Source organism: Carcharodon carcharias, chromosome 19, assembly GCF_017639515.1.
Source record: "Carcharodon carcharias isolate sCarCar2 chromosome 19, sCarCar2.pri, whole genome shotgun sequence".
In the NCBI taxonomy this organism is placed as follows: domain Eukaryota; kingdom Metazoa; phylum Chordata; class Chondrichthyes; order Lamniformes; family Lamnidae; genus Carcharodon; species Carcharodon carcharias.
The window spans coordinates 106,755,156-106,780,974 of NC_054485.1; the positions used below are offsets into that span (position 1 = coordinate 106,755,156).

General features: G+C 44.4%; 1 protein-coding gene across 1 annotated transcript; it reads right to left on the minus strand.

Annotated features, from left to right (window-relative positions):
• Positions 1-677: 677 nt before the first annotated feature.
• LOC121291316 (cytochrome P450 2K6-like) lies at positions 678-25,801 on the minus strand. The gene is made up of 9 exons (XM_041212388.1): positions 25,601-25,801; positions 13,033-13,195; positions 11,062-11,211; positions 9,831-9,991; positions 8,803-8,976; positions 6,688-6,829; positions 4,969-5,156; positions 4,393-4,534; positions 678-868 (listed from the first exon to the last, which is right to left on the minus strand). The coding sequence occupies exons 1-9, from the start codon at positions 25,799-25,801 to the stop codon at positions 678-680; spliced, it is 1,512 nt and encodes a 503-aa protein (XP_041068322.1).
• Between the last annotated feature and the right edge of the window lie 18 nt (positions 25,802-25,819).

Here is a 25,819-nt window from a genome sequence, read left to right on the forward strand (position 1 = left end):
GGGTTAACCCTGACACTACTTTAACAATAAATACTGAGCATGTACGTAAGGAGCCGTGTAGTAATGGTATCACACAGAAGAGAACGAGGACAATGTGAAAGAGGAGCAGTGGCTCTGTCCGAGTGCTTTTTGACCCTGTACATAGTTGAATATGTAAATAAAGGCTATTCTGTAAAAAGATCTTTGCTTCCAGCCAGATCTCTTGCTAAGAGTAAGGCAACCAAAGTCTTCCAAGATAACCCAATAACAACAGCAACAGAATGGATGGGGTGGGGTGGGGAGGTGGTTGGAGGGGGAATATTCTCCCGTTTACCCATCTATAATGCAATACTTGTTGTCTCTCAATCTGCATGTTAATACTTATTTCAACCGCTGACTCAATAAGCAGCAGTTAAAGGGTCGTTGTGGTAGACATGAAGGCTTGGAGATTTCATGTCAATTTACTTGATGAGCCCAATGATAGATTTTAAAGATGACATATTTTTCAACAATACTACATTTTATTGAGCCGCCTGGTAGATAAACTAGTCAGAATAAAATGGACAGAAAACACAATGTAACAAAAGAAGGATCTTACACTAAAATGATTAGATGACTGATTAGCAATGCTGCAAGACCCTATTAATCATCGAAGTCTTTGCAATAATCTGTCTGCACTTTGAGAATGTTAGGGCTGATCAGCGATGGCAGATGTGAGGTTTAACGCACACCTGATGAGGCTTTGGATTCAATATTCCCCCCACGACCGGGGTGAGGTCTAATTCAGTCACTCCAGGTGGAGAATGCAAGTCAAACTTCTGCAGCAAAGATACAAAGAACAGGAAGAGCTCCACCTTGGCCAGAGTCTTTCCTGGGCAAATCCTGCGACCTGTTGGACCAAAGCAAGAAGCAAGACACATTGTTAACAGTTGCCTTGTCAGCGCAAGTATCCAAAAGACAAAATACTGTGATGTTGGAGATCTGAAATGTGAACAGAAAATGCTGGAAATACTCAACAGGTCAGGCAGCGTCTGCAGAGAGAAAAACAGTTTTCACTTCAAGTCTCTGACCTTGAGATTGATGAGAAACGTAACTGATTTTTTAAGAAAGTACAGGCATAAAGAAAGGGGAAGCAGAGGGAAGAACAAAGGGGAAGGTCAATGATAGGGTGAAAGGAAAAAAAGTGACTTAAATGAACAGCAGAATCATCACCAACACCTTCTATCCAAAACAAATTGGAGTTATGGCTATCATCTGAAGTCGCTGAGTTAGAATTTGGGTGGCTGTAAAGCAAAGGTTTGCAAAGTGTAAACCCCATGTGGACCCCAAAATGCATGGCTGAGGCCATAGGAGAGAACAGGCCGGAGCCCTCAGCATCACCACTCATGTGACGTCCACTACTCTCTAGGGAATGACCTCCTGACGTCTTAGATCTGGCCTTACACAACTTAAAATTGTGGCCAATTTTGCACAAACTGGCTCCTGGATGAGCAGCTGGAGTTGAAGTAAGCACAAACACTACAATGTAGCTTCATAAAAAAATTCATGTCACTGTTAATTTTTCCTGATTAGTATGGTTTTAAGAGGAATATTAGTGTGATTATTTTATAACATACTGCAATGTTTCAAATAAATGTGTTCTCTTCTGTTATATGAAAATGCCTATGTTTTTGTTTCTGACTTGAATGAATAATTTACTTATGACATTTAATTTAAAAAAATTAATGCACTTAAATGTATTGTGTGCCCATTAACTCTGACGAGCTTTTTTGTAATAGCGAGTGAAAGTGGGAGGACTAGATAGGTGGTCAGTGAGGTCTTTGCGCCCACACCCCCCCCTCCCCGCCCCACAAGAAGTCCATGGACAAAAATATTTGAGTGTCACTGCTTTAAAGTACCTAATTGAAAAATGAGGTGCTGTTTCTCGAGCTTGTGTTGAGGTTGAACAGTATGGGAGGCTGAGGCCAGAGGGGTCAGAATGGGGTGAACAATTAAAATGGCAAGTGACCAGGAGCTCAGAGTCACACTTGTGGACTGAATAGAGGTGTTCAGCACAGGGATCATTAAATTTGTTTTTGGTTTCCCTAATATGGAGGAGACCGTGTAAAAATATCTTAGTCATCAAGATCAGTTAAAACAACTGGTACTTTACGCTTTAGAGAAACATAAACTTTGAGGTGATCTGATTGAACCTTATAAGATGATGACAGAATAGATTGTGTTCCATTTGACAGATAGTAGGTTTGGGAGGACCAGCGGCCACAATTTTAAATTATGTAAGGCCGGATCTAGGTAATATGTCAGGAGGTCGTTTCCTAGCGAACAATGGGCCTCAGGAACAGGTCGCTGCCTCACTCGGTAGACACTGAATCGATGAACTTCAAGTGAGAGCTGGACCTCTGGTTGGAGATCAGCTCTTTCAAAAAGTAGGCACTGCGTTGAATTATAAGGGCCAGAGGGATCTTCTGAAGCAATTTTTATCACCTTGTCGATACATTGTATGACATGAGGTATCACGATTGTGTGGGGCAGACTGGATGGAAAAGAGGGTCTTTGCCTGTCTCTCATTAGCCTTGTATTCATAAATCTTCATCGGGGGATCCTATGTATCATGGCACTGAATGATCTGCATGAGGAAGGTCCCGCATACAATCACTATCTAATATTGAGTTAGTAGTTCACAAATGAGGGCATCAGTACATATGATGCCCAAGTGGGCAATTGGATTCTGTGTCCCAAGGTACAGAACAGCAGAAATCATCTGGAATTCCTTCCCACCCTGTCTGATGCCAGGTAGGCTGGGAATAGTCTTCACCAGTGATTGCTCCACAGCCAGTTAGCTCACCAACACCACATGAAGCCTGGCCAGTTGGCATTGACACCAATCGAAAAGCAGCTAATATGCACCATGAGGGACAATTTCACTAATGAGAAGTGAAGCTCACAAGGAGATTGAGAATCACGACTTGTGGTTCGATTTTCCATCCATTCATTTTAACATTGGGAAATCAAAATGAATTTCCAAGGTATGACTTCCTAGGAGCAGCCTTCCCTGCAGAGAGTGGGGAATGGCAAACTAAAGAGAGAAGGTTAAATTGTTCAGTCAACCCAGCTAGCCACAGTTTATGAGGGAGCTAAGTAGATGAGGGTGAAAGCAATAAAAGGAAACTTTTTTGATGAGGTTAGATGATGTAATCAGAATGGAAGGGGGCTCATGTGGAGAATAAACACTGGCATATGCCGAATAACATGTTCATATGCTGTAAATGCTATGTAATACATACATCAGGAGTGGAGAGACAAATGGTGGCAAAAAGAACATCCCAGTTAAACAACAGGAGTGCAATTGAACCCATGCAGTACAAACAATGGGGAGCAATCTGAGATCTGTGTACAACGCAATTATTTATAGAGTTCTAATCTGCAGACGAGCAGAGAGACTTGGGAATCCAAGTGCACAAATCATTTTTAGGGCTGGTAGACAGATATAAAAAGTAATTGAAAATGCTATCGTAGTGCAGGGCTTTATCTCAGTGGGGCTGGAACACAAAGGGGAGGAAGTCATGCTTCAATTTTACAGAGGCCAACTGAGGCCCTCATCTGGAATACTGTGTTCAGTATTGGGTACTGCACCTCAGAGAGAAAACATTAGCTTTGGAGTGAGTGCAATGAAGATTCACCAGAATAATGTCAATATTTTATATTGTTAAGGTTTTATGGCAATTACATTGTAAAATAGGAGATGAATATTTGTGCACCTATAAATGGGACACTATGGGGGTGGAGTAGTGTGGACTGTGAGCTAAGTAAATAAACTCTCTCCAGCAAAGAAAGCAGCTGTGTCTTATTTTTAACTTCACCAACCAGCATGGATCCTGTTAACAAATGATACCGTGGCTAAAAGAGTTAAATTGTGAGGAAAAGTTGCATTGACTGGGCTTGTACTCCATGGAGTAGTGAAGAATTATGGGTGATGTAATTGAGGAGATTAGTTGATAGGGTTGGGAGAGAGAAACTCTTTCCTCTTGTGGGGGAAGAGTCAGAAAAAGGGGGCATAACTTTAAAATTAGAACAAGGCTGTTCAAAGATGTCAGGAAGCACTTCTTCAGTTGGAATCTGGAACTCCCCCAAAAAAACTGTGGAGATGGGATGGGGATGGGGCGTTGTCAATTGAAAATGTCAAAACTGAAATTTATAGATTATTATTAGGTGAGGGTATTAAGGGTTACGGATCCAAGGTGATTAAGAGTTCCGATACAGATCAGCAGTGATTTAGTTGAATGTCAGAACATGCTCAGGGGGCTGACAGGCCTCTCAGTGTTCCTGTGTGAAAATATGTTAGTTACATAGATACATGCAAACTATTCATGATTTTTTATTTTTTAATGCTGGGTAACATCCCAGATGAGTTACCTGCAGAGAAAGGTATGAAGGCATCTCTCCTCACAAACTTGCCATTGGCATCCAGAAAGTGAGCTGGGTTGAACTCGTCAGGTTTTTCCCATTGGTTTTTGTCATAAAGTACTGAAGCCAGTAAAGGAACGATATAAGTTCCCTATGGAGCAAAACAAAAACATTCATCTAGTGCTCACTTATGATGCAGTTTGCTGCCTTGACATCAGCCTGGAAAACAAGAGGCAAGCTTGAAGAGACACTGGGGAGGTGAAACTGGATTGTGTTGGTTTGCCATGGCAAATGGAGAATGATGCCAGCCCAAAGCCCATTACTGAGGATTGAAGTTAGACTGGTGATCTGTGAATGCCAGCTGTGGGCCCTCAGGCAGCTCGTTAATCAAGTGGACAGAAAGTTTGGGCAATTGGACAGGGCACACAGGTCAAATTCTTGCTTTTTATTCATGTTTGGTCATATCAATCAAATGATTTAACAATTTGTTTGGGTCCAGCCTTTTGAATACCGTAAAATGGTGGGACATTATATCCTGCAACCGGTCAAATAAACTCTTACTTGTGATAGATTTACATTCTCTACCTTAGGGATAAAGTACCCTTGGAAGTTGATGTCCACAGTTGTGGATCGTGGGATGCCTAGGGGGGCAATGTTTGCAAACCTCTGCACCTCGTGGATAACTGCATCAGTGTAGGGCATATGCTTCCGGTCCTCCATCCTGGGAGATCGCTCTGATCCAATCGCTCGGTCAATTTCTTCCTGAACTTTCCCTGCAACAGGAAAAGGTAGTAAATGTGGCTTGAGGGCAGCATGAATTGGGTAGCACCACATCTGACGTCTGTCACACTCACCGACTGAACGTCAAGGGAAAGGTATAATGGACAGCTTTCCCCATACCTCCCATTCTTCTCCCACCCATCTGACACACGTAATCCAGATTATACAATAAAGACAAAAGCAATGCTCCTGATGGTTCTGATGTAAATCATTGTTTGGCAGCAGATAGTGTAATCCCAAAGACTGGCTTTAAAAAATGTGGTATTTCTTTATTTCCCAGTCTCTTCCATTCCACCATTGCTGCCCCTGAAGTGGTTCAGCTCAGTGCAGTTCCACATGATGAGGGGCTGGATCTGAGTCGACCCTCTGAAACAGGCCTCTCCAGGTTCTGCTGCTGATTGGGGCAACAATCTAAGGCCTTGGCTGGAAGAGGTGGGATTGTCACTGGGGAGCTGAGGCTCTTTCCAATTGGCTGAGGATAATCTTGGAAGCCACAATGGACAGGAGACTTACCTATGCCATGTGGCTGTTTGTTATCGCTAGTTAAATTCTATCTCTATGCATACTGAGGGTGGTCCCTAAGCCTTGGTTCCTGCCAACCCATGGCCTGTGATCTGCCAACTTTTGAGTGTGCACCTTCCATCATGAAAGGTTATACCTGATAGACCTCAAGCTCCTTCTTTTCATTCTCACTGATGCTGATTGGCTCACTACATATGTCCAGAATTTGCAATTTTATTTTTCTGAAGAAAGTATGGTGTTTTCCAGCTTGAGAGTTACTTACTTGTGGCCAGTCAAACAGAAACTCTTATAGGAAAACAGGACCAGGAAGAGGCCACTCAGCCCCTCAGACTTCTTCCACTATTTAATTAGGTCGTGGTTGACCTGTACCTTAACTCCATGCACCCGCCTTGGTTCCATAACTCCTAATTCCCTTAAGCTAACAAAAATCTTTCAATCTCAGGTTCGACATTTTCAATTCACTCCAAACCTCGACAATGTTTATGGCGGAGAGATTCCCGATTTTCACCATCCTTGTGTGAAGAAGCGTTCGCAGACATCAGCCCTGAATGGCCCAGATTGAATTTTAAGGTTATGTTCTCCTGTTCCAGTCTGCCCACTGTCAGCCCCACCACCACCAGAAGAAAGTTTCTATCTACCTACCCTATCAAACCCTTTAATCATTTTAAATGCCTCAATTTGATGACTCATTAACCTTCTATAACTCAAGGCATGCCTAGTCTATAGAGCCTGTCCTCATAATGAAATCCTTCTTCTGCTTGTGCCATCCTTTGAGTACTAATTTGGTTTCTCAGAAGTTTGAATGTTGGTAAAGATGGCGATGGGTTTTTGGACATCTGACTGACTAAGGAAAGATTCCATTCCTATGTTGAGAATAGGAAAGACGGGAAGCCTTTCCTTAAGCTTTTGAGAAGGTTAATTGGTGCGCCAGAGTGAGCTGTAGCCTGGCAAATGTCCAGTTGTGCTGGAAAAACGAAAGGGATATTTGATGTTCTTTCTTACTCTGGATATCTGGGTATTTCATCATGATGTAAAGTGCCCAGCGAATGGTGGTGGCAGCAGTTCCCATTCCCGCAATGAACAGATCACTTGTTGTGATCAGTAAGTTCTTCTCATTGAAATATGTGTCTGGGTTCCCTGCCTCCTAGAAAAGGAAACAAAGGGTCACATAATGAGATCAGAATATTCAATGCTCCGTCTCTGTTAATGTGCAGTATGCATTTTTACAATTCCCAAGTTGCTATTATTCTGATTTAGTATAAGCTTCACTTTAGTTACTTGGTTGTATAAATTATCATGATAATTCCAGGTTAGACCTGGCAGAAGCAGGTCTCAAAATTGTGAAGCCTTTTGGGAGGGGAAGGTGGGGTGTCCTGTTGGAGAGGTACAGTACCCCTTTGCATATGGTCCTGGGACACCTTTGGGAGAAGTCAGGTGCCCCTTAGGAGAGGTAAGGTGCCCCTTGGTATTGTTAAAATAGACAGGAGTGTGCTTAAAAAGGGCATAAATTCATTAACTGTCAAGCTCATTGGAACTGTGAAAATATCAAAATGAACTGTCAAAGGCAGCTGTCAAAAACTCCTATTTCTTATCTTAGCTGTCAAAGCAACTGTCAAAAGTGTCAAAATGAGCTTTCAAATGCAAGTGTCTAGCTTTCAAGGCATTTAAAACTCCTGCCCTTTAAACAATTGAAAAAATGCCTGGCGTGTTTAAAAATATCATTGCTTGCTTTCTCACCATGTCTGCTGACATAAATCTGAGGGTTACCATTACCAGATTAGTGCTTCATGACTGATTTCACAAGCTTCCATTATCATAGTAGTGTGCCTTGCATTTCACAGTTTGATTCCAGCTTCCAGTATTTATGGGCTCTTTGAAGTGGGGCTATGAATTCCAATGTTTGTTTTTAGAAGGAATTAAGCACTCGAATGAAATGTTAGTTTTTATAAGGATGTAGTTGAAGGAATGTAAATGTAGTGAATGTGTTTTTATGAACCAGAGTGTTTTTTTGTGAACTTTATTTTATTTAATCTCAGCGTAGGGCCTCAGGTCTGCCCATGGTGGATACTGGATGAGTTGGAATAATGAATGTAAAAATAAAGGGTGATGGATGGGGGCATAGGTTGGCATGAGCTGACACTGTTGGCAAGGGGATTTAATGGGCCATGTGGATATGGGTGGAGGGGCATAGGTTGGCATGGAGGGTATGAGGGGTTATAGGTTGGTTAGAGGGGCTTAGGTTGGCATGGAGGGTATGGGAGCCTTGAGGGTGGGTAGAGGACATGAGGTGAAATGGGTTGGCATGGGGAGCATGTGTGGGGAGGGGGGGGGGGGGGCGGCTATGGTGGGAGGGGTACAGGTGGAAGACTGTGTTTTTGTTTTATTGTTTTCTTTTAAAATCTTGGACCTAGTGCTGAAGCAAAGAGACAGGTCTTCTGTCCAGCTTGCCTCTCCATGCATTCTGGGGGTAGTGGGCCTGTCTCTCAGAAAATCCTGCCATCCCAGAACAAAAATCCAACCTTCTGAGACACTTTCTGCCGGGTTGTATTTGCAGAGCCGGAAAATGTCCTAATTCTGCTCTCTTGAACCAGGAGCAAAAATCCAAGCCCGTGTTAATGTGAAAGAAAGTCTTGCATTTATATGGCACCCTTCACAACCTCAGAACGTCCCAAAACACTTTATACCTAATGAAGTACTTTTGAAGTTTAGCTACTGTTATAACATAGGAAAAGTTAATTTATGGACAGCAAGATCTCACAAACAGGAATGTGCTAATGAGCTGGTAATCTATTATTCAGTTTTTGGTGATGTCGGTTGGGGGATAAAAATTGGACCGAATTTTCTTGCTCTTCTCCAAAATATTGCAATGGGATCTTTTGTATTTACCTGAGAGGGGAGGCAGGGTCCTGGTTTAACATCTCATTTAAGAGGCAGCACCTCTGGCAGTGGAGCATCCTCTCAGTCTGCCCTGGTATGTCAGCCTGGATTATGTGCTCAAGTCTCTGGAGTGAGACTTGACTTTCCGACTCAGGAGTGAGAGTGCTGCCCGCTGAGCTCGGTGTTGATTATCATTGTAATTGCATCCTTTTAATTACTGCATATACATTATGCCCCTACCTCTTGCTGTTTGACAATGTACGTATCAATGAAACTCCTAATGTCATTTTCATTTAACTCCTGTTGTTTAACATTGATGATGTCCTTCAAACATGTCTTCAGCATCTCAAATTGTTTGCAAATCTCTTTGTGACTTCCAGGTAGAAACCTCAGCAATGGGTAAGCATTATACACCTGGCGAACATTATATTAAACCATCAGTTACTGGCAAAATAATTTGGTACGAGCAACAGATCATAGCTTCTAAGCTAATATTTGCATGGGGGAAAACAACAGGTATTAAAACATATCTAGCAACAATTTTGTTCTAAAGTCACTTGAACCTGGAAATTATGTTGTACAATGATAATGGATCAAATGTATTATTTTAATGAAATCATTAATTCACGTACTTTAAATGGGTTAACATTCTTGCATCCAATACTTTAAACTGTTAAACCTTCATATTTTACATTGCACAGGATTAATTAGTGGGAACATTTAAAGAGGAATTAGGCCAAAGAACCACTTGAGCCTGTTCTGCCATTCAATTAGATCACAGCTGATCTGTATAGTAGAAACTGGTAGTGTAAAACAGGCAAATGGACCACCCATTGTACACGCCACCTGTCTCTCTGCTCCATTGGCTTGAACAGAAAGGGAAATCAAACCATGTTGTATAGTAGGTTGGCTAATTCAATATCCGTTATACCTCCACCCAATATAAAATGAGCCTAATCATGTCTAGCAGTGCAGAATTCTCTCAACACAGCACCGCTAAATTCAATTTATATTAAACATAAGTGAAATGTAAACCTTGCAGGAAGTCTCGAGCCCACAACTTTCTGATCCAGGCAATTTGACTTTAACAACCGAGTCAAGCTGGCAGCCAAAGATTGCAACTCAAAGAGAACTGCTCTTTTTCCTTCTGAACGCAGTCCCCTTTCTTTATAATCAGGGCTCAAGACTATTTCCAGCTCTGAGGGATGGAAGTGTTATAGCAATCTGTAGATCATGACATTTCCACAGTTGTCAGCTGCTGGAGTTACCTGGACCATGGGGCTGCCAAGCAGTCGAAAGCTTTCATGGACCATGTTTCCTATGCTGAGAAATGTCTTGTCCTCATAATCAAACCGGTCGCCAAATACAATGGAGCAGATGACATTGGCTGTAGCAAAGTTTGTTATAACATCCGTGCTAAACGGCTGATCTGCAAACATGAAGATGCAGAGTGGGGACAGATAAATGTTAATAATTCGGAGAGGTTTTCCTGAATCTGAGTTTGTGTGTTTCCAAACCTTCATGCACATTTTTGCACATGCACAAATACACAGACAGACAGACATGCATGTAGATAAATACATCATAGCTACCTGGTGAAAAGTTGGAAATACACCTTACTACCTCCCATTCAACTCATTAATGAGAGCTTCTCACAACAGTAGAACTTGCTCCTTCAACATCCACTTAACACTGTACTCTACAGAATTTAAACTAAGTATGTTGTCACCTAACCACATCTTCTGATGATGCTCATTAACTCCTCTCACTCAGTTCAATTTGAATCCAATTCTGGCCTCTTGTGTATCCCTGATTTTCATCATTCCCCCATTGATATCTGTGCCTTAAGCTGCCAAGCCCCTAAACCTCTCAGTCTCTCCTTCCACCCTTCTGATTGCCCCTAAACCCATCTCTTTTGACAAATCTTTTGATCACCTCTTTTATTATCTCCTCATGTAGCTCATTAACAGATTTTGTTCGAGAGTGCTCCTTGTGAAATGCTTTGGAACAGTTTAATATGCTCAAGGCGCTATATAAATGTGAATTGTTTCTGTTGAATGATTTCTTACACAGTGGAGCTTGGCCTTTCATCTATTTCTCCATCTCGGACGAATGAGTCATTCAGACCTAGTTAGCAAATACAGCTTAAATATGGGCAGAGGAGCTTATTCCCAAGTGAAACTCAGTTGATTTCTATCCATTAATTTAAATGATTGATTAAATCAGATAGGCTTGATCCCCCCCAGGCACAGATTCCTTCCTGGCTGATTAGTTGCCATCAAGTGATTCAATGGTTCCAGACATAGGAAGAGAGAAAAATGTTCCTCTAAATCATTTCTTTCTTTTTTACTAATTTATTTTACAAGATTTTTTTCAATGTCCAAGATTTGGCATAAGCAGGACAGTGTGGCAGGAACTTCAAAGTATCTGATGTGTGAGATCGACATGTGTAAACATTAAATCCTCATTCAGTAGGACTGAGCTAACACAGAGGCTCACCTTTGTATGATTCAATCTTTTTCACCAGGAACCCAGCTTCCTCGACTATCTTTTCCTCAATGGATTTCTTGCCCATTCCAAAATCCCGCAGGGTCGATAGCATGAACCTTCGCATTTGTTTCCATGGCTCCCCATTGGACCAAACGACACCTATAGGACAACCCAAAGAGCTTGTCAACTTTGTAAGTCCTTGCTCAGTGAGATGGAGAGATCAAAGGCCAGCGGGCGCCAAGTTCTGTATACTAGTGTGACAGGAACACCCCTGTTATCACCTACCGAATCACATGGAACAAAAGGAGGGCATCCTGTCCATCATTCCTGTGCTGGCTCTTTGAAGAGCTTTCTAATTTGTCCCACTATCCTGTTCTTTTCCTATAGCCAAGCACAGTTTTTTGTTTCAAATAATTCCAATCCCCTTTTGAAAGTTATTATTAAATCTGTTTCCAACCACCCTTTCAGGCAATGCACACCAGATCACACAACTGACAATTCACTGAATAAGAATGTCTCTTGAAAACACCCCGCTCCCATCCAACACCACCCCCCCACCCACCCACCCACCCACCTTCCCACATTGCATGCCAATTCTCTGCTGTTTCTTCAACAACATTTTGGGGAATTTCAAAGGAAGACTTATAGGCTATTTCATCACAATGCACCACTTACACATAGACACAAAGAAATACTACAAATACCCCACTGTCCTTAATAGGAAACCTGTGTATGGCTCAGCAATATCTGTTGGGCCTAATGCCCTTTATATGTGCTGTAACATTCTATTTGAGAATGCATTGGTAAAGAGGTTCTTCTGGCATTTAGGCTGCTCGAATTCAAACACAACTGGAGAACTGGTCCAACATGCCTCAGAGATGAATGGGTGCCTCACAGACTCTCTATATCTTCCTTCTCAAATACTGTTGAGATAATTCCCACCTGCCCCTAAATATGGACATTTCACCTGTTTTGCTCATTTCTTGTCATTGCGAATGCTGGACAGAATTTAGAATGCAATGGAACGCTCAATCCTGTCTGCCTTGTCCTTTGGTTCAGTCGGATGTTAAACATCCAGTGCCATTATTTAAAGAGGAGTCGAGGGTTCACCTAGTACCCTGGCCAATAGCCCTCTCTCAACCAATGCCAACAAAAGCAGATCTTCGGATTCTCCATTCAATCGGATGGTTGTTTGTGGGATCTTGCTGTGCACAAGTTAGCTGCCATATTTTCCTACGCAATAAGAATGATTTAAAAGTGCATGTGAAAAGTTGCTATAAAATGACAAATCTTTTTATCTAGGACATTTTAAAAAATTATTCTTAGGGATTATTCATTCCTAGCTAGAAATCTAAATTTTTAGTGCCCTACAATCCACAAATATTTGTCCCTTTGAAACAATTATCATGCAGCTTCTAGCTTCCAACCATCAGTACCAGATCAATCACATATCTTGGGGAGGAGGTCACGTTCAATGACCCACAATAACTGAGCTCTGAATTTCTCTCCAGGTGTTAGTGCCTTCGTATTTATACAGACAACACTTGATTCCACTTTCACGAAATTGTTGGAATTTGCATGCCATGTCCTGAGCATAATGTTATTCACACCTCCTCAAGAGTAACACAGAACAGGATATTGTGATGTTATTGTATTTTCTTCCACTTAGTGCAGATTATGATTTACTGAGAAGACAGGTGTGTTTGAGTAGCTAGTACATTTTCTGCTTTTAATAGTCTCATAATCATGTTGCACTGTACAAGAGTTGGAATAAATAGTTTTCCCTGTTTACTTCCACGGATAACCTATAAATTAGAAGTGATTAATTTGGTTGAGTGTAATATTTCCAATGCAAGGGGGAAATTCAATTGGAGAAATGAGGAGCCAATATAAGGGATATTCCCTTGTACCTCAATGCACTATCAAGGACACTTCCTGTCGCAAGGTCACACAGTTTAAGAACAAATAGCAAGAATTTACCAGATCCTTCTTTCAGAACGTTCATGATTGGTACATCAGGTCTTCCTAGGAATTCATCAGCATAGTTGACGAGAGCATTCTTCACTGTCTCATACCCAGCTAGCACCACCACTTTCTCCGGACCCAGTCTCACGGAATACACTGAGCCATATTTCTCTGACAGCTGTAAAGAAAAGAAACAAGCAAAGTCCGTCACTTAGCAGGTGGCTTGTCGCATTAGTAGATAAGAATAGATGAAGAGAGGCGAGAGGAGGTCTGTGTCACACATAAACTTTACACTTACCAATTGAGCTGAAAGGCCTGCGTCTATACTCTATCCAATGCTATATAAGAAAAAATATTTTACCTTCTAGCTTGGTGATGTAATATGTAGCTGTCACGGACCATTAAGCCATCTAGTTGGGAGCCATGTCTCAGGGAACCTGCATTCTAGAATTACTCATTATCTTTTCCTTATTTGATCATAGGGTGTGAGCATCTCTGGATAGGCCAGCATTTATTGTCTATCCCTAATTGCCCTTGTTCAGAAGTCATTTTAAGAGTCAACTACATTGTTGTGCGTCTGGAGTCACATGGAGACCAGACCAGGAAAGAACAGCAGATTTCCTTCCCTAATGGACATTAATGAACCAGATGGGTTTTTGCAACAGTCAACAATGGCTCATTGTCATCATTAGACTTTTAATTCCAGATTTCTTTTTATTGAATTCAAATTCCACCATCTGCTGAGGAGGGATTCAAACCCGAGTCTCCAGAGCTTTACTATTTAAAAGCAAAATACTACGGATGGTGGAAACATGAAATAAAATCAGAAAATGCTGGAAAAACTCATCAGGTCTGATAGCATCTGTGGAAAGAGAAACAGGTTAATATTTTGAGTCCATATGACTCTTCTTCAGAGCTTTACCCTGGGCCTCTGGATTACCAGACCAGTAACAATACCACCACCACTTCCCCAATATTATTGCACTCCCATCACCAATCTAACCCTCCCTTTGAATGTGTATGCTTGTAAAAGCATGGGAATGCTGGATTTAACCTGTGATTTCTCATGTGGCTGGTTCTCCATCTCTGTCGATTGTCAAGAGGGGAAATGTCAACTGAGGCATGCTCATCACTGTAGGAAAACAGCTGATGATTGAGTTCAAACTCGTGACTCAAACTGGGCTAAAAGCCAAAATCAAACTCAGGAAGTCAGAATTACAAACACATTGACCTACGTCCCAGAGGTCTTCCTCCAGTCTCCCACTTGCAGCTAATAGTTTCATATTCTCTGAGATTTTACCCTCAGAGTACTCCTAAAGCTGTGCCTGGGGATTAATAGTAGCCCCATGAAATGGCATGGCTGGTTTTTACTTAACTCAAATTTTTCAAGAGGGAGAGAGATTAAAAGGTTTTATTCTGTGTAGAGTCCTGTTCAGGAATGAAATGCCTGACAAGAAACAATGAGGGGAGTTTTTAAATGAGAAAGAAATAAATATCTAACAAAGGAAAATTTCCAAGGGTCTGGGGCAGGGTAACAGATGCTGTTTCAGAGAGTTAGCTTGCTACACTGTTCAGCTTCTATAAATCGATTGGTTTGCACATTTTTGATCATGTTTATAATTTCAGTTGTAACCAACAATCATGGCACCCCTTTACATTTATACAGCACTTTTAACATAGAAACAATACTCCAAGGTATTTCACAGAGCTGCAATGAAAACATGGTCACCAAGACAGAAGAATAGCCATTAAGTAGGGCTGATAGAAAGATTGGTCAAAAGGTCCAGGTCTTAAGGAAGTACTTAATGAGCACATGCATGGAGGTAAGCATTTAGGGAAGGAATCCAGAACATGGAGTCCCGGCAGCTTTTTAAAATTATTTGTTTGTGGGACGTGGGCATCACTGGCTAGGCCAGCATTTATTGTCCATCCCTAATTTCCTTTGTTTGGAGAGCTTTTTTAAGAATCAACCACATTGCTGTGCGTCTGGAGTCACATGTAGGCCAGACCAGGTGAGGAAAGCAGATTTCCTTCCTTAAAGAAGTCAGTGGTGAGAAAAAGGGTGGGGAATGCACATGAGGCCAGATTCAGAGGAATGGAGGGTAGTGGGAGTGGGTTATAGTGCTGGAAGAGGATACACAAGTAGGGAGAAGTGAGGCCATTAGAAGATTTCAATATAAATGAGAAAATATGAAATTTGATCTACTGAGGTATCAATGTTCTCATTGGTCAGAAAGTTCTTGGTTCTGGGATAGAATATGGGAATGATGCACCGCTATCAGACAGGATTCATTTATGCCGTTGGTTCTAGGGCCATTTCTATGCTGTGGTTAGGCAAAAACCTGATCAGAAAGTTTCAGACAGGCAAGTATGGCCTTGGATTTGGGAGGCAACAGCACAATCAAGAAGCGACAAAGGACTTTGGGGATCATAAAATAATAGAGCACAACTGAGGCCATTCAGCTTAAGCTGTGCTAATGAGATAAAGTAGTTTGAAAGGTGGAGAGATTGAAGGTGGGCTTTTGAGGAGGGGATGATAATGCTTCTTTGAAAGGGCAGAAGCAGTGCCTGATCAGAGAGAACCATCTACAGTGTGAAGTAACATGGGGACAGGAAGGGGACTTGGCTGGTCAGCAGTTCATGGGGTCAAGGAGAGCAGAGGTGGGTCCAATGGATGACATAAAGAAATACTTGAGGCTGACATTTGGTACCCACAATGTGAGAATAAAATTGCATTTCTCTAGCACCTTTCACAGCCTAACAAGGTGCCAAAGCCAATGTAGCATTTTTCAAATATAGCCACTGCCATAATGTAGGGAAATGCAGGAGCCAAGTTGTGCACAGCAAGGCTCCTCAAACAGCAACAAGAAGAATGACTGAATAATCTATGTTGGTGAGGGATAAACATTGACTGGGACATCATGAAGAACTCCACTGTTCTTCTTTGATCTTTAGATCTATAGAGAGGACAGCAGGGTCTCAATTTAATGTCTGATCCAAAAGAAGGAAAGAACATTAAAGGGTTTGCAGGAAACACAGGCATCAAAGGTAAAGTGAATAGTTCCTTTTCTAGTTAATATTTATTTTGTTGCCTTTAAATCTGAGTGATGTTGTTGCTGGGAAATCAAAGACTTTCACATTGTGGGTACCTAATGTCAGCCTCGAGTATCCCTTAGTCAGGTACAGTTTGCACTGAGTATAAAGGTTCTTCATGTCTAACTGGCAGCTGAGCTAGTTAAAGTAGTGAGCATCTAATCTACAGATATCACAATGATTCTCAACTAACCCAGTGATACTCAGCTAACCATGAGGCTGATCAATCAGCCTGATCATTATGTCGAGACTTTCACCCTCTCAGTTCTTGACTGAGTTAAAACTCAGGTGCCAGAGGTGAAGAGTAAGTTTTAACCTACTACACCCTCACTCACTTCGGTTCTTTCTCTTGTTTTACTCGTACTGAATGCTAGTCTGGCAATCATTTCCGTAGGGAATAAACTGTCCTGGGTGTTCAGTTGATTTGGTGATATTCTTGGTGCAAGTTCCCTTTTACTGTCTTCTGGTGATATTTCATCTCAGTAAGAAAAGTGATCACCTGATTACACTCCTCAAAAAGAAGTAAAACTGAATTCTGAATCATATAGTTTAGTCTAGGGTTCAATCCCTGGTCTGCGTTAACATGGTTTGGACACTGGTGCTATTAATTCCTTGACAATCTCTGGGCTAGAGAAGTATCTAAGTTGCAACTATTCTACAAGTGGCACCTCCTGGGAAACAAGTGCTTGTGGTGGTATCAGTTGGAAGCGGCATCGAGCCCAGCTATGATACTGCTACTGTTGGGCAGCCCATTAATACTCACTGTCTGGCTTCACCTGAGGAGCAGGCACGCAGGTGAGGTACTGAAGGGCATCCCATATCCATGGAACAACATGGGTGAGCCCCTTGAGGTAAGGAGTGGTTAAATTGGAGCAAAGAAAACTAGTGACACTGGAAAGATTACACAACCAAGGAAGCTTAGTATTTCTGTGTTTAACAGCATCTGACGCACTCCTAGTGGGCAATCCTGGATTAAGAGTAAAGTACGTGTAAGACTGTCATGAAGAGATATTAATGTCTATATTGTTATTGGAAATTATTTTAAAATTGGACTTGTAGTAGGGTCTGTGTCTATATGGGTGTCTATGTGGGTGTCTGTGTGTGTTCTAATTGGATTAAAACCAGCTAGTCTGGGTGCTTTGATGTACAATAGTTTGAGATGTTAATTAGATAAACATAGTTAAAAGGTAAAATGCAATTTGCACTTTTAAATAAACCATTCAAAAGAATGGGTAAAATCTTGCACCAAGCTGGGAGATGCCAAGCAATGTGTTTATATTACTAATAAAATTTGTGGAATGAAAGAATTATTGTTAAGAGAGGCTAAATTAAAAAAAAAACTAGTAATACGATGGAACATTTACATTCAAAGTGGAAGCTAGGTATAAACAGAAAGGAGTTTAATGTATGGAGGGCAGAGGCACTCAAGACCTAACCAGCCTGTAAGCCAACAACAGTGTCTGCACATTGCATTTTGAATCTGCCAGGTCAAATGTGCTTTGTCTGGTGTCTGTTTAAAGTCTTGGTGAAGATTTACCTGGGAGTGATTAATTTGGGGATTTGTTTAAAAACTATTATGGTAGTAATTTGTAGACATGTGTATACCTTTTAATTTGTTGTTAAATTAATAAATGTTTAATTTAGTTTTAGATAAAAAGCCTCTAGAGGCTCAGTGGTTTTATTCCTGAATTCAGAGCTGCATCTCAAACTTACCAATTGAAAATATATGTTATGATAGTTGTTCAAGCTTTCCTCTGGGATTTAAACAACTCAGCCTTTACCAATTGCTGTGTCATAACATCGACCTAAATTGGAACCTGTTTTAAATTGAACAATTTCCATTAAGTTAAATTTTTCAGAGAAAACCAAGGGTAATGTTAGATCTTTAGGAGTAAATGATGACAGTGGTCCAGTGCTCAGCTTACTAAATCTACAAGAAGAAAAGTGAGGTAAGAGCGATGAACCCATCACTATTCACTCCGTCCATCAGATGGTACAACCTCATGCACTGCCCTCAGCTCAGTTGTGGAAGTCTCACCGCTGAATCAGCAGGCTGTGAGTTCAAGTTGTCCTCCATGGATGTGAGCACATAATTAAAGCTGGCACCTGACAGCAGTACCGAGGAGATTTAAACCAAAGTTTGGGATTTTTCGAATGGTTTCTCTTCCCGCCATCCGAAGAGCTGGGGGGTGGGGGGGGGGTGGGGGGGAACACATCCCTGCTGACACTGCCTACCCTGCAGCCATTTCACACTCCAATGAGCATTAATTGGCTGGAGGTGGGACTTCTGCCCCTCACTTGGAAGGAGGCCTTGCTTTAGTTAGCTGCCAGTCAGTCTGATTGGCCGGCAGCTTTCCAGTCCCTGCAGCTCCAGAAACTTTACTGAGTGCAATCAGTCCACAGGGCCTAAATCCTGGGATTCCAGGAACAGGTACATTTTCGATGGGTGGTGGAGGCCTGGGGAGGGAAAGAGGTGGATTGGAGTGTCATTGGAGGATGGAAGTCCTGAGGTTACTGGACCTTAAAGGACGGGGGGGTACCCGATATAAAAAGGAACTACTGCTGATGGAGGCAGCACCCCCCCCCACCCCCCTTCCCCCAAACTTCCTGCCTGAGGCCTGAACACGATTATTTTCGCGCTTCCCCCATACCCGCAAACTCGTCCTGCCAGCCTGAATATTGAGCCAGGATGGGAAACAGCCCTTAAGTGGTCAATAATTGGCCACTTAAGGGACTCAACTGGGCAAGGATGGGTGGACTGTCAGATGTCTTGCCCGCCCCAGTGTAAAATTGCAGAGAGGTCGGGGCGCGTGGGAATCCAGGAGAAGCCCAACCGAGGAATTTTACGTTCACAACCACCCCCCCCACCCCCTCTGCATCCACAATGCTGCTGATGGGGGAGCATAAAATTCTGCCCCAACATTCCAATTGCCCCTCAGGTAAATGTGTCATGGTGCTACTTCAAAGAAGAACAGGGGACAATATCCTAGCCAATGCTTTTTGCTCAGCCAATGAAAGAGATTATCCAATCGTTCACTCTTTGCTGTTTTTGGGAGCTAGCTTTGCATAAATTTGCTGCATCTTTCCCAGATCATGACAGTGACTATGCTTCAAAAGTATTTAATTAGTTGTTAGGACATTGGGTTGTGCTGAGGTCCAGGGTGGGAAACTTCAGTTGTGAAGATAGATTTGAGAGGCTGGGACTGTTCTCCTTGGAGAGGAGAAGGCTAAGAGGAGATTTGATAGAAGTGTTCAAAATCATGAGGGGCTGGACAGAGCAGATAGGGAGAAGCTGCTCCTGCTCATAAAAGGATCAAGAACGAGAGGGCACAAACTTAAAGTGATTTACAAAAGAAGCAAATGAGATGTGAAAAAAATATTTTTCACACAGCGAGTGGTTTGGGTCTGGAATGCACTGCCGAAAGTGTGGTGGAGGCAGGTTCAATTGAAGTATTCAAGAGGGCATTAGATGATTATTTAGATTGAAACAATGTGCAGGGTTATGGGGAAAAGGTAGGAGAATGGTACTGAGTCACAGGGCAGAAGTCGTCTACTTGGACTTCAGCGAGGCTATTGATAAGATCCAGCATGAGAGACTGATAATGAAGGTCATGGGATCCAAGGCAATTTGGCAAATTGGACCCAGGATTGCCTGAGTGGCAGGAAGCAGAGGGTGATAGTTGAGGGGTGCTTTTGTGACTGGATGCCTGGGTCCAGTGGGGTTCCATGGGATCAGTGTTTGGGTCCCTTCCAGTTTGTGGTATATATAAATGATTTAAACATGAATGTAGGAGGGTTGATCAGTAAGTTCGTGGATGACGTGGAAATTGGTGGGGTGGTAAACAGTGAGGAGGATAGCCTTAGATTACAGGAGGATATAGACAGGCTGGTCAGATGGGTTGATCAGTGGCAAATGGAACTTAATCCGGATAATTGTGAGGTGATGCTCTTGGGCAGGACAAATAAGACACGGGAATACACAATGAATGGTAGGACCCTGGGAAGTACCGAAGATCAGAAGGACCTTGGTGTGCTTGTCCACCGGTCCCTTAAGGTAGCAGGACAGGTAGATAAGGTGGTTAAGAAGGCATATGGAATACTTGCCTTTATTAGCCGAGGCATAGAGTATAAGAGCAGGGAGGTTATGCTGGAACTGTATAAAACACTGGTTAGGCTACAGCTAGAGTATTGCTTGCAGTTTTGGAATCCACATTATAGGAAGGATGTAATCACAGTAGAGAGAGTTCAGAGGAGATTTACCAAGATGTTGCCTGGGCTGGAGAGTTTTAGTTATGAGGAGAGATTGGATAGACTCGGGTTATTTTCGTTGGAGCAGAGGAGGTTGAGGGGGGACATGATTGAGGTGTATAAAATTATGAGGGGCATAGATAGGGTTAGACAGAAAGGAACCTTTCCCCTTGGTGGAGGGATCAATAATCAGGGGACATAGATTTAAGGTAAGGGGCAGGAGGTTGAGAGGGGATGTGAGGAACAATTTTTTCACCCAGAGGGTGGTGGGAATCTGGGACTCACTGCCTGAAAGGGTGATAGAGGCAGAAACATTTAAGAAGTATTTGGATGTGCACTTGCGATGCCATGGTATACAAGGCTATGGGCCGAGTGCTGGAAAATGCGATTACAATAGTTAGGTACTTGTTTGAGCAGCGCAGATTCGATGGGCTGAAGGGCCTTTTTCTGTGCTGTAGACCTCTATGACTATGAATCTGTAATTTTCCTGTTGGCATGCGGAGGTGGGAACCACATGCTGACGCATAAATTGATGATCTCTGAAGCGCACCCGCCATTAATTAACGGGCCACTTAAGGCACTTGAGGTGCCAATTGATGGCGATTTTCCAGCGCCCATGCAATCTTCGGGTCGTTGCACAGGCGCAACGAGCAGGCGGCTAGGACACATTTGTATAAAGCTCATCCACGGGTGGGATAAGAGTGTGCTCTGTCAAATATTTATTTTTCAAAGTTACTGATGCTTGCCTGTGTGATCTGCAATACTTCAAAAAGCACACCAGCTACTTGGTCTGGACTCACAACCTTCAGGTCAGCACTCTGCAGTGAGGAATCTTTTTTTGGGCCTGCAGGTTCAGGAAGCCTTCCCTTAGCCTGGGAATGGGAGCTGAACTCTCCACTGGAGGCTTCTGAGGAGGAAGGGAGGATTAGAAGGGGGAGGAGGCCAGGAGTGCACATTCAGCCTCCAGTGCAGCCACCTTTGGACAGGAGCAGGGACGAGCGGTAGTCCAAGGTGGACGGGGCCGCAGAAGATGCCACTATCCTGCTGCCAGGGTGTACAGGCAGCGCAGCAGCTACCTCAATATGTCTGAAGACAGTGCCGAAGGAGGCTCCCTCTCTCAAGGGAGACAGTCGACCAAATCTGTCAGATGATTGGGCCTGAGATCTCTGTGAACTATGTGGGTGGACGCCCCATGCTAGTGGCTCTAAAGGTCACAGCTGCCCTCAACTTCTATGGCTCTGGCTCTTCCAGGGTTCGGTGGGTGATCTTTGCAGTGTTTCTCAATCAGCTGTCCACACTTGTGTCAAGCAGGTTTTAGGCGCTCTGTTCAGACGGCCATTGACCTTCATCCACTATCATTGGGACCTGGCAAGCCAGACACAGTGAGCCAGAGGCTTCGTGGCCATTGCTGGCTTCCCCCGTGTCCAGGGTGCTATAGACCGTACACATGTGGCCATGAAGATGCCAGCAGGTGAGCCTGGTGCCTTCGTCAACAGGAAGGGCTTCCACTCCATGAACGTGCAGTTAGTGTGTGATCACAGGATGCTGATTCTGCAAGTCTGTGCAAGGTACCAAGGCAGCTCCCACAATGTCTATGTCCTCAGACACTCCCAGGTACTGGCGCTCTTCAGTGCTCCAGCCCGCCTGGATGGATGGCTGCTGGGTGACGTGGTCTATCCCCTCAGAAGGTGGCTCATGACGTCTCTCCACCATCCAAGAACAGAAGCTGACCAGCGGTACAACAGGAGCCACGCCCCCACAAGGGCTGTGGTGGAGAGAGCATCGGTCTTCTCAAGATGCGCTTCCGATGCCTGGACCATACAGGGAGCACAACCCAGTACCCCCCAGATCATGTTTTGATGATAGTGGTTGCATGCTGCGCTCTCCACAATCTTGCCCTGGAAAGGGGAGATGCTGTGGGCGATGAAGATGTAGACACAGTGGCTGCAGCTGCACACGATGGGTCCAGCAGTGAGTCCGAGGATGAGCAGGCACAGGGAAATGCTGAGGGGGTAGACACTGACCTGGGCATTCTCCAGAGAGGCTTTAATCCAACAAACCTTCAGCTAGCACACCACAGATAGACCTCCAGGACAAGCCTGGACTGCAGGCTCCATACTCGATACCTAGGTGCAAAATCTGCCTGGATAGGAACAGTCACTAAGGGCCTTGTCAATAAAGCTGAATGTCCCACAAATCACTCATGACATTATTGGTAACCATCTACATACAAAAGAGAAGAGACACCCTCAGCCATGGTGACATGTCTGAATTTAATGTTACAACCAAAGGAACTTTAGAAAACAAAATGACAAAGGTGTTAAAAATTGCACCAACTCATAAAGACCTCATTTCGGGTCAACACAAAAGCACCAGTGATAGACCCCTGATGTGGCTAAGGTGCCTAATGTTTTTGTTTCCGGGGGGGGTGCTACGTCTTGGTGCTGCCTCCCTCCCTGGGACTGGCTTCTGAGACAGCCTGCTGACTCTGCTGTCCTGTTGGCCTCGATGACCTTGGTGGTCGTCCTCTGGCCTGTGGAGCCTGTGCTGGCCCCGCCTGGGAGGGAGCTGCCAGTTCCGTTGCTGGTATCTCCCCAGTCATCACAGCCTCATCGGATGCAGTGCCCACTGGGAGAGGGGTGGAGGAGCTGCTGCCCTTATCTGGAGCACCCTGAAAAGTGCCTGCAGAGACGCCAGGCAGCTGCTACGCCAACATGAGATCACTTCAGACCTCCATACTCACCGTGGATGGATGGGCACCGAGCTGGGAAACTTGGTGCCCAGACCATCTCCCACACTGGCACTGACCAGTTGAGGGTTTGCTGGTCAGAGCACATCCCCAGGAAGCCCTGATTGGTCTCCTGGAGGAGTCTTTCCACAAGGGTCACCACTCTCTCCATGGAAGATGCATGGCGCTCATTGCATCAGCGATGGTCCACATAGACCCCTCCACCACGGACACCAAGCCACACTTAGCTCCATGTATCTCCACCAGATGGTCCCATACACCTGGCCTCATTTCCTGCATTTGCTGCATCGTGAACGGCTCCAGAGGAACATTATCAGGCTCTGAATGAGGACGTGCTTGGTTCACTGCAGTCCTCTGACTGCTGGTGCCATTGGCACTCTCTGTCTCTGCCAGCTCCTCCAGCGACAGTGAAGTACCCTCACCGCTGTGCCCTGGGACACTAGCCGATGTTCTAATTCCCATCGAGGTGCTAGTATCTATGCTGGTGCCTGCCTGGCAGAGATGGTATGTCATTGGTGAGTCCAAGACTTCAGGGCCCTCAGGTTTGAGAGGGGGCCCCTGTGCCTCCTCCTCCTAGCCCTGCTCCACTGATGCTGAAAGGAAGAACAGGGACATTTGACCAGTTAACATGGAGACAATGACAATGTGCATCCCTGTCTCCCGGATCATTATGCGCTCATCCTTCCAAAAGCAATGGTCAAGCCATGTTGCAAACTTCAATCACTGAATATTCAGCACTGCCATGGCTGTTGGGAGAACAATGCTGACCTCACAGCTGGGCAAACATATCTGCCCATGGCATCCCAGCCTCACTGATACCGGTGGACCTGGGCGCATGGCACCTCTGCAGGTCGAGGGCCTCCTGCTTGGACTGGGTAAGCATCACAGCCTGGGCCAGCCCTCAGCCACTCCTCGCCCGCTCGGCGGCATTATGTGCATTCTTCTCCTGAAAAGGAGAGAAGAGCATTGATTAGTGCTACTTGTACCTGGATTCTCTTTGCGGACGACCCACCCCAACCAGAGTGGGACATTGCAGGGCTCCAGTGTCTCCTCCACCCTGCTGCTGCCGAACACTCACACAAAGATACTCAGCCTGTCCCCCACCCCTCCCCTTGGCCAAATGCTGCTGACATCACATTAGGCACCACACGGTATATCCTCCCATAGCAAGGAGGTGCAAGCACGTGGAGCGCAGAGGACAGCAGATCGATCGGTGCCACACCACCTTGGAGCTCCCCTCCCAGCATCTCGCCACCCTGACTCGGACATGTCCTGGAGTTCCAGCACTGCGCCCAGGTGCAGCTCCTCCAGGTTGCCCCCAAAACAGTAATGAGGGTCTCAGTGTACCACATGCTGCGGGTGCAGAACCCATCTCCTCACCACCCTCTCCGGGTGACCTAGGCATGGACAATATCTGCTGGCCCACCCAGCGAAGGACACATGCAGTCACTACACTCAGCCTTGGGTGAGGGGGGGCGGGGGGTGAGCCTACCTGCTGGGTTAAGTGACCAGTGCCAACATGGTACGCACCCTTCCTGAGCGCAACAGGTCATTGAAGTGCTTGCGGCACTGGATCCACGTGGGAGCTCACTATCTCCGCCACTCCTCCAAGGCATGTTTGGTCATTTTGCGGGGGGGGCCTCCTCCTCCCATCCTGGTGTATGAGGGCCTCTCACTGTGCTGCCAGCTCCTCGAGGAGGGCAGCAAGGCAATCGTCAGAAAACCGAGGGGCACAGTGCCCCCCTGCCTTACCCTCCTGCCTCCTTCCAGTAGCCATGTTTGGCATCCTTCGAAAGGCTGCAGCAGCATTTTAAAACAGGCTGCTGTGTTGCCATTGGACCCAGTGGTCATTGCAGTCCCGCCACTGCCTGCCTACTCCCACTGCCCTTGGGAGCTGTGATTCATGCTGGGCGGGCCTTAATTGGCCTGCCCACATAAAATGGCAGCGTGGAACCGATCGCGTCTGCACCCGCCCACACCCAGTCCACTCCGCCCACCCACCAGCCAGAAAATTCTGCCCATAATGATCACTCGGAGAGCCAGTGCGGACACGATGGGCTGAATGCACCATAACAATTCTGTGATTCGGTAACGGAGGCATTGTATAAATACTAATTCTTTATAGTTATCATTTCCAACTGCAATTCATACTGACTCCAAAGGGAGAAAAGAAACTTACAGGGAAAACAACATGTGATCAACTTCAGGATAAACATTGGCAATATTCTATAAGGCAACAAAGCAAGTTCAAACAGCCCACGGTTAGTATTGTTACTTAGGTGAACAAAATGGACTAACCCTACAATCCAAACCCTAAACGTCCTCTCCTCTTAGGAACTTGTCAAGATATCTTCTTAAAGGACTGAAACATACCCGTACACAATGGGAATGTAAACTAACAAATTCTAAAAAAAAAAATCAGCTCTATAAGATTCTCAAGCATCCACTGTTAACCACTAACCATAATGCCTGATTGGTGACCAATTTTCTTACCTTGACCAGAGATTTGTAAAGTCCCTTCAGCTCCAGCTGGTGCAGGTTGCCAATTATTGGGAGGGGTGTGGGTCCAGGGGGGTAGTTAGTCTGAGGGCTGCTTCTGGAACTGGTGATGAAGTAAATCAGGAGAATCACAAGTAGGGAATAAAGCAGTAACGTGGTGGTGAGGCTGGATGGAAGCAAGTTGAATAGAACCATTGCAAATGGAATATCTGT